This window comes from Chiloscyllium plagiosum, unplaced genomic scaffold (genome assembly GCF_037043375.1).
Source record: "Chiloscyllium plagiosum isolate Xiang-an unplaced genomic scaffold, Cpla_swu_hap1 HiC_scaffold_46, whole genome shotgun sequence".
NCBI lineage: Eukaryota > Metazoa > Chordata > Chondrichthyes > Orectolobiformes > Hemiscylliidae > Chiloscyllium > Chiloscyllium plagiosum.
In genome coordinates, this window is record NW_028270184.1 from 21,104,481 (window position 1) to 21,118,184 (window position 13,704).

The window sequence follows — 13,704 nt, forward strand, 5'->3', positions numbered from 1 at the left end:
ATAAAACACTCTTCAACATTTTACAACAGAAATAGGATAGAATTAGAATACCTACAATGTGCAAATAGGCCCTTTGGTCCAACAAGTCCACATTGACTCTCCAAAGACTAACCCACACAGACCCATTCCCCTATCCTTTTTTTTTATATTCATCCCTAACTAACACATCTAACCCACACGTCCCTGAACACTATGGGCAATTTAGCATGGACAATTCACCTGCACATCTTTGGATTGTGGGAGGAAAAAGCAACACCTGGTCGAAACCCACACAGACATGGGGAGAATGTGCAAACTCCACACAGATAGTCGCCCGAGGCTGGAATCGAACTCAGGTCCTGTGAGGCAGCAGTGCTAACCATTGAGCCCACAGATCTGCCCATATTTATTGTTTGTATCTAATTCTTCTGCCTATACTGATTTTTTTGTTTATTTTAACCAAACTTTTCTGATTCATGCTATATAGTTTAAATTAATTGGTTTCAAAAGTTTCAGTTGAATTTCTGTCAGACTTCCTTAAGGCTGCATGGCTTAATCTTATCTCTTTGAAGATAATCAGTGATTTTTCAAAGTAACTGTTTTATGATACGAAAGTCGGAGGAGTTGTTGACAGTGAGGATGATACGAAAGTCGGAGGAGTTGTTGACAGTGAGGAAGCATGTGGCAGGTTACAGCAGGATATAGAGAAGCTGCAGAGCTGGGCAGAAAGGTGGCAGATGGAATTCAATGTAGCTAAGTGCGAGGTGATTCACTTTGGGAAGAATAACAAAAAGATGGGGTACTGGGCTAATGGTCGGATACTTGGTAGTGTGGATGAACAGAGGGATCTTGGTGTCCATGTACACAGATCTCTGAAAGTTGCCACCCAGGTAAATAGTGCGGTGAGGAAGGCATATGGCGTACTGGCTTTTATTGGTAGAGGAATTGAGTTCCGGAGTCCTGAGGTCATGATGCAGTTGTATAAGACTCTGGTACGGCCGCATCTGGAATATTGTGTGCAGTTTTGGTCGCCATACTATAGGAAGGATGTGGAGGCATTGGAACGGGTGCAGAGGAGGTTTACCAGGATGTTGCCTGGTATGGAAGGAAAATCGTATGAGGAAAGACTGAGGCACTTGGGGCTGTTTTCACTAGAGAAAAGAAGGTTTAGGGGTGACTTGATTGAGGTGTACAAGATGATTAGGGGGTTAGATAAGGTAGACAGTATGAACCTTTTCCCGCGTATGGAGTCGGGTATTACAAGGGGGCATAGCTTTAAATTAAGGGGGGGTAGATATAGGACTGATGTTAGGGGTAGGTTCTTCACTCAGCGAGTCGTTAGTTCATGGAATGCCCTGCCAGTAACAGTGGTGGACTCTCCCTCTTTATGGGCATTTAAGAGGGCATTGGATAGGTATATGGAGGATAGTGGGTTAGTGTAGTTTAGGTGGGCTTGGATCGGCGCAACATCGAGGGCCCAAGGGCCTGTACTGCGCTGTATTCTTCTATGTTCTATGTTCTATGTTCTAAAGGCATTGCTCACAGTTTGAAATAAAGAAACAGGCTCAATTCAGTTTTTACATCTGAACTGACTGAACAATCAAATTCATCTTATTTCCCACAAGGATGTACATATGCAGAGATAAGACCAGCCACAAATCTTCACTTTCATCATGAGTCAGATGGCAAAGGGAGAGTGACATTGGGTTCTACAAATGAGAGCACAAGAATATACAGATTCGGATAGACATCATCTTAGCAATTTTAAAATCTGGTACCACGAGAAATCACTGTTCCTCTGAGTCTGTGCACTTCCTTTTATCTCCATATGCTCACCTGATGAGTGGTGGCTGAGTTTGAATCAGGCTCAGGTAAATCTGAGATGGTCACGCTATTGAATGAGAAAGGAAGGTGGTAACGTTGTCCATTATTGCAGAAAGTGATCATTTGACGATTCTGTGCCTTGATCATTACTTCCTACTGGTCAACCCAATCCTGGCTGTCATTCACGGCTTGCTGCACATCATTGAACACAGTTGGTCACAAGACACAGAGCTGAGAAACTGTTACAGTGATGGTCTGGAGCTGAAATAATGGTCCTCCTAAATAACGATCGTGTGCCTTTACGCAAGGTATGAGGCCAACAAGTGAAGTGTTTTCTAGAAAAGAAGGTCATTGACCTGAGCCATAATTTTGAATGAGGTAATTTGCCCGAAACGTCGATTTCGAAGCTCCGCGGATGCTGCCTGAATTGCTGTGCTCTTCCAGCACCACTGATCCAGAACCATCATTTTGAATGATGAACAGATTAGGCTCAAGGGGCTGAATGGGCCATTTCTGTTCTTCACTGATTCGCTTCTGACCAGAATGGATCAGTAGCTGGCACAGTATTTGCATGCTGTCCTGAAAACACAATTGATTAATAGACTGTGCTTGAGGGTGAAATGTCCTATTCCGGATTCCACCTTTCCGGAGGACGTTTACAGAATACTCATCCATATACATGGTGGACCAGGATATGGTGCAGTGACTGCTTTCCAGCCTCAAAACAACTCCTTTACCGAGGAGATCCTTTCCTTCTCATTCTCTTTCACTCCACAACTCAATCTATTAATGAGTATTCTTTACAGGACATCACTGAGCTCGCAAAGAAGAGAAACCGGACAGATAGTTCCAAACTTCTCCTAAAGCTGGTGATGGAAAAAGGCTCTCAGGCCTAAAGGGTGATGTGGGAATCCTTTGTAAAAATGCGCCATGGGTTACCAAAGTTGGATAAAATACTGAAAGAGGTGCAGCAACATGGTATAGTAAACTCTTGCGTTGTTTAATTTCAGACGGGAGCATTTCATATGTCACTGTGGTATTGCACAGACGTGAACTAATGATATCTAAATAATCTGAACAGGTTCTGATCCAATTCATTATATGGATAAGGTCGGAAGTTTATCTGAAATGCCCAATCACCTGAAAGGTATTTGACAATATGAAAATCTTAAACCATTTTATTTCAGTTCAGAATGTAATACAGAATGTTTGACCTTTGCCATTTATTTGGAGTTTCATAATCTGATCATCTAAAGTTCAAAAGCTGGGAAACACAATTCTAGTTTGTTGGATCATCCTTCAAATCTCAATTGATTTACATAGATTCAAGTTAGGATTCATACAGTTTCTCCTGTATGCTGTGAATGTGTGGGAGATACATTATTTCATCTAATGAACCTGCTAATAAATGTTATGTATGACCTTTAGACAGAGGATCCCGATACCATGCACACAACTGGTAGGATTTATAAATAACAACTTGTTTTAATTCACTTACGGGATATGGCTATCTGTAGCCAGGAAAGCCTCTATTCCCCATTCCTGTTTGTCCAGAGGGTAGTTAAGAGACAACCACTTTTCTATCTGTCTGCAGTTACATGCAGACCAGACAAGTTTAAAAATGACCAATTTCCTTCCCCTAAGAATATTAGTGAACTAGATTACTTTTCTTTTCAACAATTGGCAGTGGGTTCATGGTGGTCATTAGTTTCTTAATTCCAGGTTATTTATTGAATTCAAATTCCACCATCTGCCGTAATGGGATTTGAACCCAGTGCCCCAGAATATTAGAGTAGTGCTGGAAAATCATAGCAGGTCAGGCAGCTCCTCGGATCTTGACTCTAATCTCCAGCATGTGCAATACCCACTTTCGTCCCAGAATATTAGCTGAGTTTATGCATTTATAGTCTAGCGATAATACCATTAGGTTTATATCATGGAAGTTGGCCATTTGGCTCAAATGTTCTTCGTATACCCTCTCTCACATGTATTCCTGTAACCCTTCTGCTTTTTTTAGCTAGCGTTCTTCTATGTATTCATCTGACCAATACCTTTCATGGTAAGGTCCACATTTTAAATCTCTCTGGGGTAAAGATGTTTCACCTGTATGATGACCTGGGTTGATTCGTGACCGCCTTCATTTCCAAATAAATTTCTCCACTTACCTCTATTCTCCATCAATTCCATCATTCAATATTATTTATGGTTTGAAATACGTGTATTATGTTAACCTTGCTCTTACCTCTTCTGTCCTATTCAATCTTCCTTGATAAAAAATAACATATCACTTCTGTTAAAAAGTTTTGAACCATATCGCTTTCATGTTTGTAATGTGGACACTAAAGCATTACTGTAGTGTGGCGTAATTCTTTTTAAATCTAATAATGAGAAGAAAGTGAAGACGTTTAGTAACCTCTCTATTCAGAACCTCTCTGTTATCAAAACAAAAAGAATTGGAATGTTTTCTCAACCATCCTTCATTTTCAAGTGACGTTTTCATGAACTGAGGCTTAATTTTTACACAAGTCACGATTGAATCTGTACACTAAATGCAACATTTCACTGTCTCGTGAAAACAAATTGAGACCTTTTTGTTTATTTTTTCAATGTGAATATAACTGACACTGAGAAGCACTTTCCATCTGTTCGAATTGAAGTTATTCAGCAGAAACAGAAGGAGACACTCTGTGTCCAGACGAAGACACTGAAAGTGAGCACTATTCTAATAAAGGAGAAGGAAAAGATTTTCCAACTGATTGATCGATATGCTGAGCTAACAGTCATTTCTACTGTTCGAGAATGGACATTTGTCCAACACGAACTGCTAGCAAGAGGCCGAGACCATGAGGAGTGGAGAGAGAAACATCTCCGTCATGAACTGGAAAAGATCCGAACAGATCAATTGTTCTATAGCAGCTTTTCTCACAGAAAATCTAAATCTGGGAGTTCATCAGTAATGAGCGGAGTCCCAGGGATTGGAAAAACAACAATGGTACAAAAGATTGTTTATGACTGGGCCACTGGGAAAATATACCCAGAATTTCAATTTGTTTTCAGTTTTAAATTCCGGGATTTGAACGCTATTAACTGTAGAATAAGTCTGAGGAAACTGATAATGGATCAGTATCCTTACTTTGGGAGTGTTCTTGGAGAGGTCTGGACAAATCCCGAGGGTTTGCTATTTATACTTGATGAATTCAAGAACAGTATTGATTTTTCTGAAAGTCAGAGAAATACAGAACCTCTGCTGATGTGCATGGATCCTGAATGCTGTTGTGAAGTATCTGACATTGTATATGGATTAATCCAGCACAAATTGCTCCCAGGATATTCAGTGTTAGTGACCAGCCGCCCCACTGCATTGCAATTATTGGAAAAGGCTGAGATCAGTGTCTGGGCTGAAATCCTGGGATTTGTTGGTGATGAGCGGAAGGAATATTTCAGCAGGTTTTTTGAGGATCAGATGGTGGCAGCAGCTGTTTTAAAACATGTGGAGGAGAATGAGATCCTGTACACCATGTGCTACAACCCTTCGTACTGCTGGATCCTTGGTATGTCACTTGGTCCCTTTTTCACAGCAAAAGATAAGAAACAGCAACAAGTGCCCAAGACCATTACCCAACTCTATTCCTACTATATTTACAACATTCTGAAAAACCATGGCCGAGAGATTGAAGATCCGCGTGATGTGTTACTGAAGCTTGGTGAAATGGCCTTCACAGGAGTCTCTGAGAAGAAGATTGTGTTTCGGATTGGAGACTTGTACCAGTACAATCTGAAACCCTCCCAGTTCCTGTCTGAATTCATGATGGAACTTTTGGAGAGAGATGATTCTGTCCGCAATGTGTTTTACACATTCTCCCATCTCACCATCCAAGAGTTTGTAGCTGCACTCGCACAATTCCTGATCACAAATCCCAAGAGCATCCAAAACCTCCTCCGTGAAGTATACAGCAACAATGATGGGAGATTTGAAATATTTCTCCGTTTTGTTGCTGGTCTCTCTTCCCCACAGTCAGCTCGTCCCCTGGAGAATATTCTGGGTCCATTGCATCATCAAACAACCTGCGAAGTGATTGAGTGGATGAAGAAAACTCTTGTCAGATTGACTGGAAGTGGAATGGCTCACGTTGGGAAAAGAAGCCTTTTGATGATGTTGCATTGTCTATTTGAGTCTCAGAACAACGCACTGGCACAGGCCATAATGGGATCTGTGAAAATACTTAACTTTGATGAATTACGACTCCCCCCTATTGACTGTGCAGTCCTCTCGCATGTTATTGGGTTCTGTGATTCAATAAAAGAGCTCACACTGCTAAAATGCTATATTCAGTGCGAAGGACTCCAGCGGCTGGTACCCCTTCTGCACAAATGCCACATCTTGAGGTAACTGTTTGTTTAGTACTTTCATTGTTGATAAACCACTTATTATGTTACAAAGTAAACAAAGAAAGCACATTTTTCAGTCCAAACAAAGGAGGCAGAGTCAGAAAAAACTTGAAGATGAGAGTAAAAGGCTGAGGTGAAAAATAAAAATGAAAAGGACAAATGTTGTATTTATTTATTTACAAAATTGAATTAGATATTCTCAGGATTTTAAACACCAATGCTGTGAAAAGTAAGTTCTAAAATCAATACTAATAAATTAGAACATCAGCTTTAAGCTGCTCAGATCACAAGGGAAGACACTCAAAGTGTCATCAGAAATAATACTCTGGTTCTTTACAAGCAGGGTAAAGTATTTTAAATTGTGATAATTATATAAGATGGCTTTTTGAAGTTAATTATTCATGGTGATTACAGTTCAGTAAAATAAGAAACTTGCTGTTTTAATTATTCCAAATTATTCATTGTCTAAGATAGGACATTGATAGGATCTTACAGATTAGGAAGGCTCTGATAAAATTCTCAATGTTAAACAACAGGATTGTGTAACAGCCCACTCCCATACGTGAGCATCTGCTGGGACTTGGAGACTCCTAGAAATTCCCTTGAAATATAACAATAGCGGCACCTGCAGTAAATATGCAGCCTGCTGAATGGGGAATAAATTAGGAAATCACTCCATCTCTATGAACCAAGAGAATAGCAATATTTCAACAATGCAGTAACAGGAAATAAAATTTCTTGCTTGCATAAGTGGAATGGATTTTTAGCAGCATTTAATATGGTTTCATGATATTACTCATGACAAAGCAGTTCGAAGTTCAAAATGATGTGCAGTTGTATCGTACCAGCCGCATTTAATTCGTGGAAAATTGTGAGATTGTCATAAATTCCAAGACTTCCAAGGAACATCCAAAATGAGAGGAATTTTCCAAAACTTGGCAGGGCCAGTCACTGAGCTTCTGGAGATTAATTATTATTGAGGAATGATACTAACGTGAACAAAAAGAGAGAGTTGAATTATTTTTGCTGTTCTCTTCTGTCTTTAATAAAGGGGGTTTCAGTATATTTTCTTATGCATTTTTCTTTTGTAATTAGCTGGGCCATTTCCCCCAAACTCCATGTTTGTGAATTTTAATTCTTAAACGACTCTCAAAAGTGCTCAAGAATTAAGATAAAAAACTGACTTTATACAAGCTGGCAACTGGTGGTAGAGCACAAAAAATGCATTTGTAAGCACACACACACTTGTATACAGGCATAAGAAAACAGGAAGAGAAATGGAGGCAAAACAGTTAAAAATATGAGTTACTTGAGGAAATAAGGTATTGGCATTAATTCATGTGAATTCGAGCCCAATAATTTGATGTCCAATAAATGTCTGCAGTTAGCTTGTAGCAATTCTGCTGGTGGATTACAGTTGAAGGTGCAGCAATAAAATTATTTTATGTCGGGTACTAGTTTACTTTTCAGGTGATATAAAGGCTTCTTACTAGAAATAAAACTTTTGAAAACTTATGAGCAGTTGACGTACAACGTTACTAATTGAAACTCTAACACTGTTATAAAACTCCCCCTTTACACAAAAACACAGACAGAATAATTAAACAAAGGAGTTATGGATGGAGGGAAAAGCCATGCAGTACAATCATTCCTCTCTATTGAGGTCACTGAGATGATCTTTTGCCAAGACTTGCTATTCTTCAGTCACTCTTCTCTCGGTTCACTTTCTATGAAGGAGGCACTAAATGATTGATGCACAAATTGTAAGGTCTCTGAGTTATTGTTTAAAATTGATACCTTGCATCACATGTTGATGAAAAATAAACTGCTACTTCTCAGGCGTTAAGTATTTTCTACTACAGAGACACATTACATCCTCTTCAAGAGTTTTGAAAACTGCTGCAGGGTTGCTTACGTCCACAAGCTGTTCAGCTCTCCAGGAGCCATTTGCACATTTGCGGGCCCACAGCTGGCCGTTGTCATCCACAGCTGGTCACAACTCCACAAACCAATCAGCAACTTGTTGCAGGCTGAACTGCATTTTGTACACTTTCTGTGGTGCCAGCCAGTCTTCCTCACTGATTGAACAAAGCAGCAGTGTGAATGCCACTTTCAGTGAGTAGTAGTGACTTACTTTTGGTGCTACAATCTCTTCCACAACTTTTTCTTGTAATTGATTTCTATGTCAGTCCATAATCAAAAATACAGAAAAAGCAAAAGATAATACTTGTATGCTTAACAGAAAACGAACACTCACTCCTGTTTTTCAGCTTCTTGATGAAAATTCATTTCTATTAATGCATTTTCACTATCTCTATATTTAGACTGGGTGATAATAATCTGGGAGATTCTGGAGTGAGAGTACTGTGTGAGGCTCTGAAGAATCGGGACTGTAAAATAGAGAGACTGGAGTAAGTACCAGAGTGAGAGATTTGTCACACTAACTGAATGGTTGACATTGTTTATTATCATCATCACCATCATCAGGAACAGTATTACCTATAATGTTACATTCCATATGTATTTGTAATAGTATTAAAATTGGCATGAGCCAGGATGCAAAAAAGACAGTATTGCATTTGTTGGTGGTAATGGGAACACTGATATTGAGATCTATTGCTGTAATATATCATTGCATCTGCATGTGCATGAAATTACAGTTGAAAGCAAAGGAAATGCTGAATTAAATTATTTTATGGCTTGTCTATAAAAGCTGCCTTTTTAATTTTTGGTTAATGATCAACTGTGAAGAGAGTCAACAGGTTGAATCTTACTTCCTTCTGCCTCAGTATCAGTTTGAACATGTGTCATAACTGATTGCGGTCTCTGAGACCTTGTGCGTTTTCTTGTGCTGTCATTCCAGTCTTGCCTCATTAATTATGCCTAAATGCTCATCTTGCCTGTTGCCAGTCTGATTTCACCCGCTGCCACTGCCCACATATCATAGAATGGACTAACATCCCTGGTGCATCTTTAAAATGTAATTGCGCAGCCAGACAAGCAGTGTCAGTTCAGATCTGCCCTTTGCAAATCCTGACATTTGGCCCAGACAGAGCACCTAAGGGGAATTTGGCTCCCGCCTTTATAGATAGGTGATGGAAGATCTGCTGAATGGGGTTGTGCAAATGAGGGTTGCGTTTGTTGCTGGAAAAAGGTAAAAACAATGACTGCAGATGCTGGAAACCAGATTCTGGATTAAAGTGGTGCTGGAAAAGCACAACAGTTCAAGCAGTATCCGAGGAGCAGGAAAATCTATTCCTGATTAAGGGCTTTTGCCCAAAACGTCGATTTTCCTGCTCCTCGAATACTGCCTGCACTGCTGTGCTTTTCCAGCACCACTCTAATCCAGAATCCGTGTTGCTGGAAAAGCACAGCAGGTCAAGTAGCATCTGAGGAGCAGGAAAATTGACATTTCGGGCCAGAGCCCTTCATCAGGAGTGAGGCTGGGAGCCTCAGGACTAGAGCGATAAATTAGAGGAGGGTGGGGCTGGGGAGAAGATAGCTGAGAGTGCAATAGCTGGATAGCGGTTGGGGTAAAGGTGATCGGCCAGAGAGGAGGGTGGAGTGGATAGATGGAAAGGAACATTGACTGGTGGGACAGGTCATGAGGGCGGTGCTGAGCTGGAAGGTTGGAACTGGGGTAGGGTAGGTGGAGGGGAAATGAGGACTCAAGGCATCTTTTGTGTTCGTTCCTCATAGCGCTTAATTCCCCGATATTTCTCTGGGAGAATAAGTTCCTTGTATTTCAGTTTTAAATAAATTTCCCCTAAATCCCCTAGTCTGAGATTCCCCCAAGCACCGCAGATCAGGCAGCATCTGAGGACCCCGAAACATTGATTTTCCTGCTCCTCTGATGCTGCCTGACCTGATGTGCTTTTCCAGCACCACTCTGATCTAAACTCTGGTTTTCAGCATCTGCAATTCTCACTTCTGCGTACCAATATTCCACAAGTCTACCGAATGAACTCTTTTGAACTGCATCCAATTCTGATATCTATTTTCCTAAATATAGGATACAAAACTGTACACAGTACTCTGGCTGCAACCTCACCAACATCCCGCATAGTTGTTGTAAAACTTCCCTAATTTAAACTCCCTCTCCCCAGCAATAAAGATCAAAGTTCTGTGGGTGTTCTTCATTACTTGTAACCTTTTAATCACTCCTTAATCCTCAAAACTTCATCGTGATCTCACTTCATCTGTAATCATATTCCCCATCTTCAACCATTACCTGAGCGATAGTTGTGAGTAAACAGTTTTGTGAGAAAGAGGCTTCATCCACATTGCAAATAGGTCAGTAATGTCCAAACAATAAATATTTACCTGGCTCAACGGGGGCCTCCTGAGAAATATATCTGGATAGCTCCCATGCTCCCATGTCTCTGTTGATCGGAGCTGGTACAACATGGGGTCCTTGATTGGTGTTCCCAGGTCATACTGCGCACAGAAAATGGAGCAATAGTGTTTTGCTATATCTCTTCCTATTCCGTGCCACTACAAGAATCTGTCCTTCCTCCTCAACATGGCTTCCCTCCCATCCAGTATATTTCTGTGGTATGAGGATGTTAAGCTGAATGCAACATGGTGCTGCCACCTTTCCTCTCTTCATCAGACACATCTGTGCATTTTTGCAATTCCTTGTTGTTGCCATTGTTTTTAATCCTTCCCTCTCTTCCACATTCCCGCTTAAATAAAGGATATCCTACTCTAAATTTACAGTTTCCGCTTCCTCAAACTCAATTGATGCTACTGACTCTTGTTGCTTACGGCCTGTTCGAACTGTTGCTTTGTGTCACATCTGCCTGTCAGTTGCAGAACTGGATGAAATCTGTTCCCTTCCGATATGCTTTAATCATTATTGCCATAGCCTCGAGTAGTCCTCTAGCAGTTTATTTCGAATTTTCTAATTGCTGTCTCATGCTCTAGATCTGTCTGTCTCTTATGTCCACCCGTTCCCTCAACTCCACACTATCATACAGTCATGTAGAAAACCAGAGGTATAGCTACTGTCTGCTAGCCTGTTGAGTATGACAGCATATCTAGAGTAATAATCTGTACCCAATATTCTAACTTGTTGTGAATGTTTTTTATGTCCACAGTTTATTGGCCATGCCTAGATGCCCTTGAGAAGGTGTTGTTGAGCTGCTGTCTTGAACTGCTGCAGTCCATCCTGCTGGTAGATCCACAATGCCCTTCATGAGGGAGTTCCAGGACTTTGACCCAGTGACACTGCAGGAATGGTGATACTTTTCCAAGTTAGGATAATGAATGTCTTGGAGAAGAATTTGGAGGTGGTGGTGTTCCAAAGTACCTGCTTCCCTATCCTTCTAGATGGAAATGGTCATGGATTCTGAAGGCGCTGTCTAAATATCTTTCGCAAATTTCTGCAGTATATGCTGTCAATAGTACCCACTACTATTATGATGCGTTAGTGAGTGAGGGAGTACATGTTTGTGGATGTGATCCCATTCAAACAGGCTGCTTGGAGGTTAAGTTCCATGTGTAGTTGCAGCTGCACCCATCCAGGCAACTGGGAAGCATGCCAGCTTGACTTATTTCTTGTAGATGATGGAAAGACTTTGGGAGTTAGGAGGTAAGTTACTTACAGTCATACAACCTAGCCTGTAACCTGTTCTTGTAGCCATTATATTTAAATGTTGAACCTGTTAAATTTTTGGTCAATGGCAATCCCCAGGTTGTTGAATGAGGGTGACACCATTGAATGTCAAGGAGGAGTGGTTATTTTGTCTTTTATTGGGGATAGACATTGCCTGGTATTTGCCACTTGTTAGTCCAATCCTGGATATTGTCTGCTCTATTCATGAAACATTCACTTCTCCACTTCCTGATGCTGCCTCACTTCCTGTGTTCTTCCAGCCTCCTGCCTGTCTATCTTGCTGCATTTTGGACATGGACTGCTTCAGTATTTGACGAGTTACAAATGATGCTGAACATTGTGCACTGAGTGGGTGTCACTGAGTAGGTCCGTACTCTCACTTGATGACACCTTCCATCACTATACTACTGATTGAGAGTAGATTGATGGGATGATAATTCACCGAGTTGGACTTGTCCTACCTTTAATATACAGGACATGCTTGGACAGTTTTCCACATGGAAGTGGGGATGGGTGGCTAATGCTGTGGCTGCACTGGAAGAGCTTGGTGATGGTGTTTCTGGAGTATAAGCCTTCAGTACTATTGTCGCCATGTTGTCAGGGCCCATAGCCTTTGCTGTCTGTCATTGGCTGCCTGCATGTATCCATGTGACAAAGCTTCAACAGAACATACAGCAGCCTCATCTGCAGGAAGGACTTTCACTCTCGAAATCCAACAGATCTGTGGCTGCCACAAGAATCCCTCATGACGATGGAAGCCCCCACAAAACCTACACATTGTGGCAATCCTGGGTGCTTGAGTTATTCAGGCTATCTCTTTGCCATCAGGCTCAGTACTGGATGACAGGAGATGATAGTTTAACAGAACTTTCACTGAGCTAGTAGTCCAAAGCATGACCATAATTTACAATGCTTAAGACCGGTGGATGACAGAATGCTGCTCACTTGTCTGGATCAGTGCTGGTCTAACAACACTTGCAGCTTGACATCATCCAGGGATGAAAGGAATCCACTCACTCCATCACCAATGCACTGTCCTAGCTGTATAAACTGTATGGAAGATGCACTGTTGTAACTCATGAACATTTCTTACAATTGGGACATCGATATCACAAAGTCTTTACACGCTACAAGAACAAATATAATTCAGAGATGCCGGTGTTGGACTGGGGTGTACAAAGTTAAAAATCACACAACACCAGGTTATAGCCCAACAGGTTTAATTGGAAGCACACTAGCTTTCGGAGCGAGGCTCTGAATCACCTGATGAAGGAGCGTCGCTCCGAAAGCTAGTGTGCTTCCAATTAAACCTGTTGGACTATAACCTGGTGTTGTGTGATTTTTAACTTTGTACAAGAACAAAGACAGCAAACGTGTGAAGTCAGCACTGTCTGTAAGTTCCCTCCAAGACACCATCCTGACTTCGAACCACATCTCTATCTCTTTGCTGTCACTGTATCGGCATCCTAGCACCACCTACTGAACTGCATTGTTGATGTATCTACACCAGATGGACAGCAGCAAGCCAAGAATAGATCACAAATTCGTGTACAAAGACAAGTGGATGGGCAACCAATACTGACTTTGCCAGATACGCATAAACAAATAAATAAAAGCAATCTGTACTGACCGAAGGACACTTGGGCCAATGTGCATCTATGTGGAACACGTGCAGAGGAGAGAGACACCCAGACATCCTATTTCCTGTTGTTGTGCTATGCTCTGTGTAACCTGAAGCTACAGTGGGAAAAGTTTTGAACAATGAGTTCTATTGCTTCTTAAACAGTCAGTAGCCGGAATCAATCTTAACCAGAGACTACACAATGAAGAGTCTCATGGACCACGATGTCAGATGTGTGCAAGGGAGACACAAGATTCAGTAATTTCAACTGAAG

The 13,704-nt window shown here is 41.2% G+C and overlaps 1 protein-coding gene across 1 annotated transcript in view; it reads left to right on the plus strand.

The window, feature by feature from the left end:
• The first annotated feature begins 2,675 nt into the window (after positions 1 to 2,675).
• The window catches only part of LOC148136289 (NACHT, LRR and PYD domains-containing protein 3-like), a 31,654-nt gene continuing 20,625 nt past the window's right edge, over positions 2,676 to 13,704 (plus strand). Inside the window, exons 1-4 of the mRNA XM_087983849.1 lie at positions 2,676 to 2,781; positions 2,885 to 2,950; positions 4,461 to 6,189; positions 8,517 to 8,603. Coding sequence (XP_087839975.1) covers positions 2,706 to 2,781; positions 2,885 to 2,950; positions 4,461 to 6,189; positions 8,517 to 8,603 — 1,958 coding nt within the window. The 5' untranslated portion in view covers positions 2,676 to 2,705. The remainder of the gene's footprint in view (positions 2,782 to 2,884; positions 2,951 to 4,460; positions 6,190 to 8,516; positions 8,604 to 13,704) is intronic.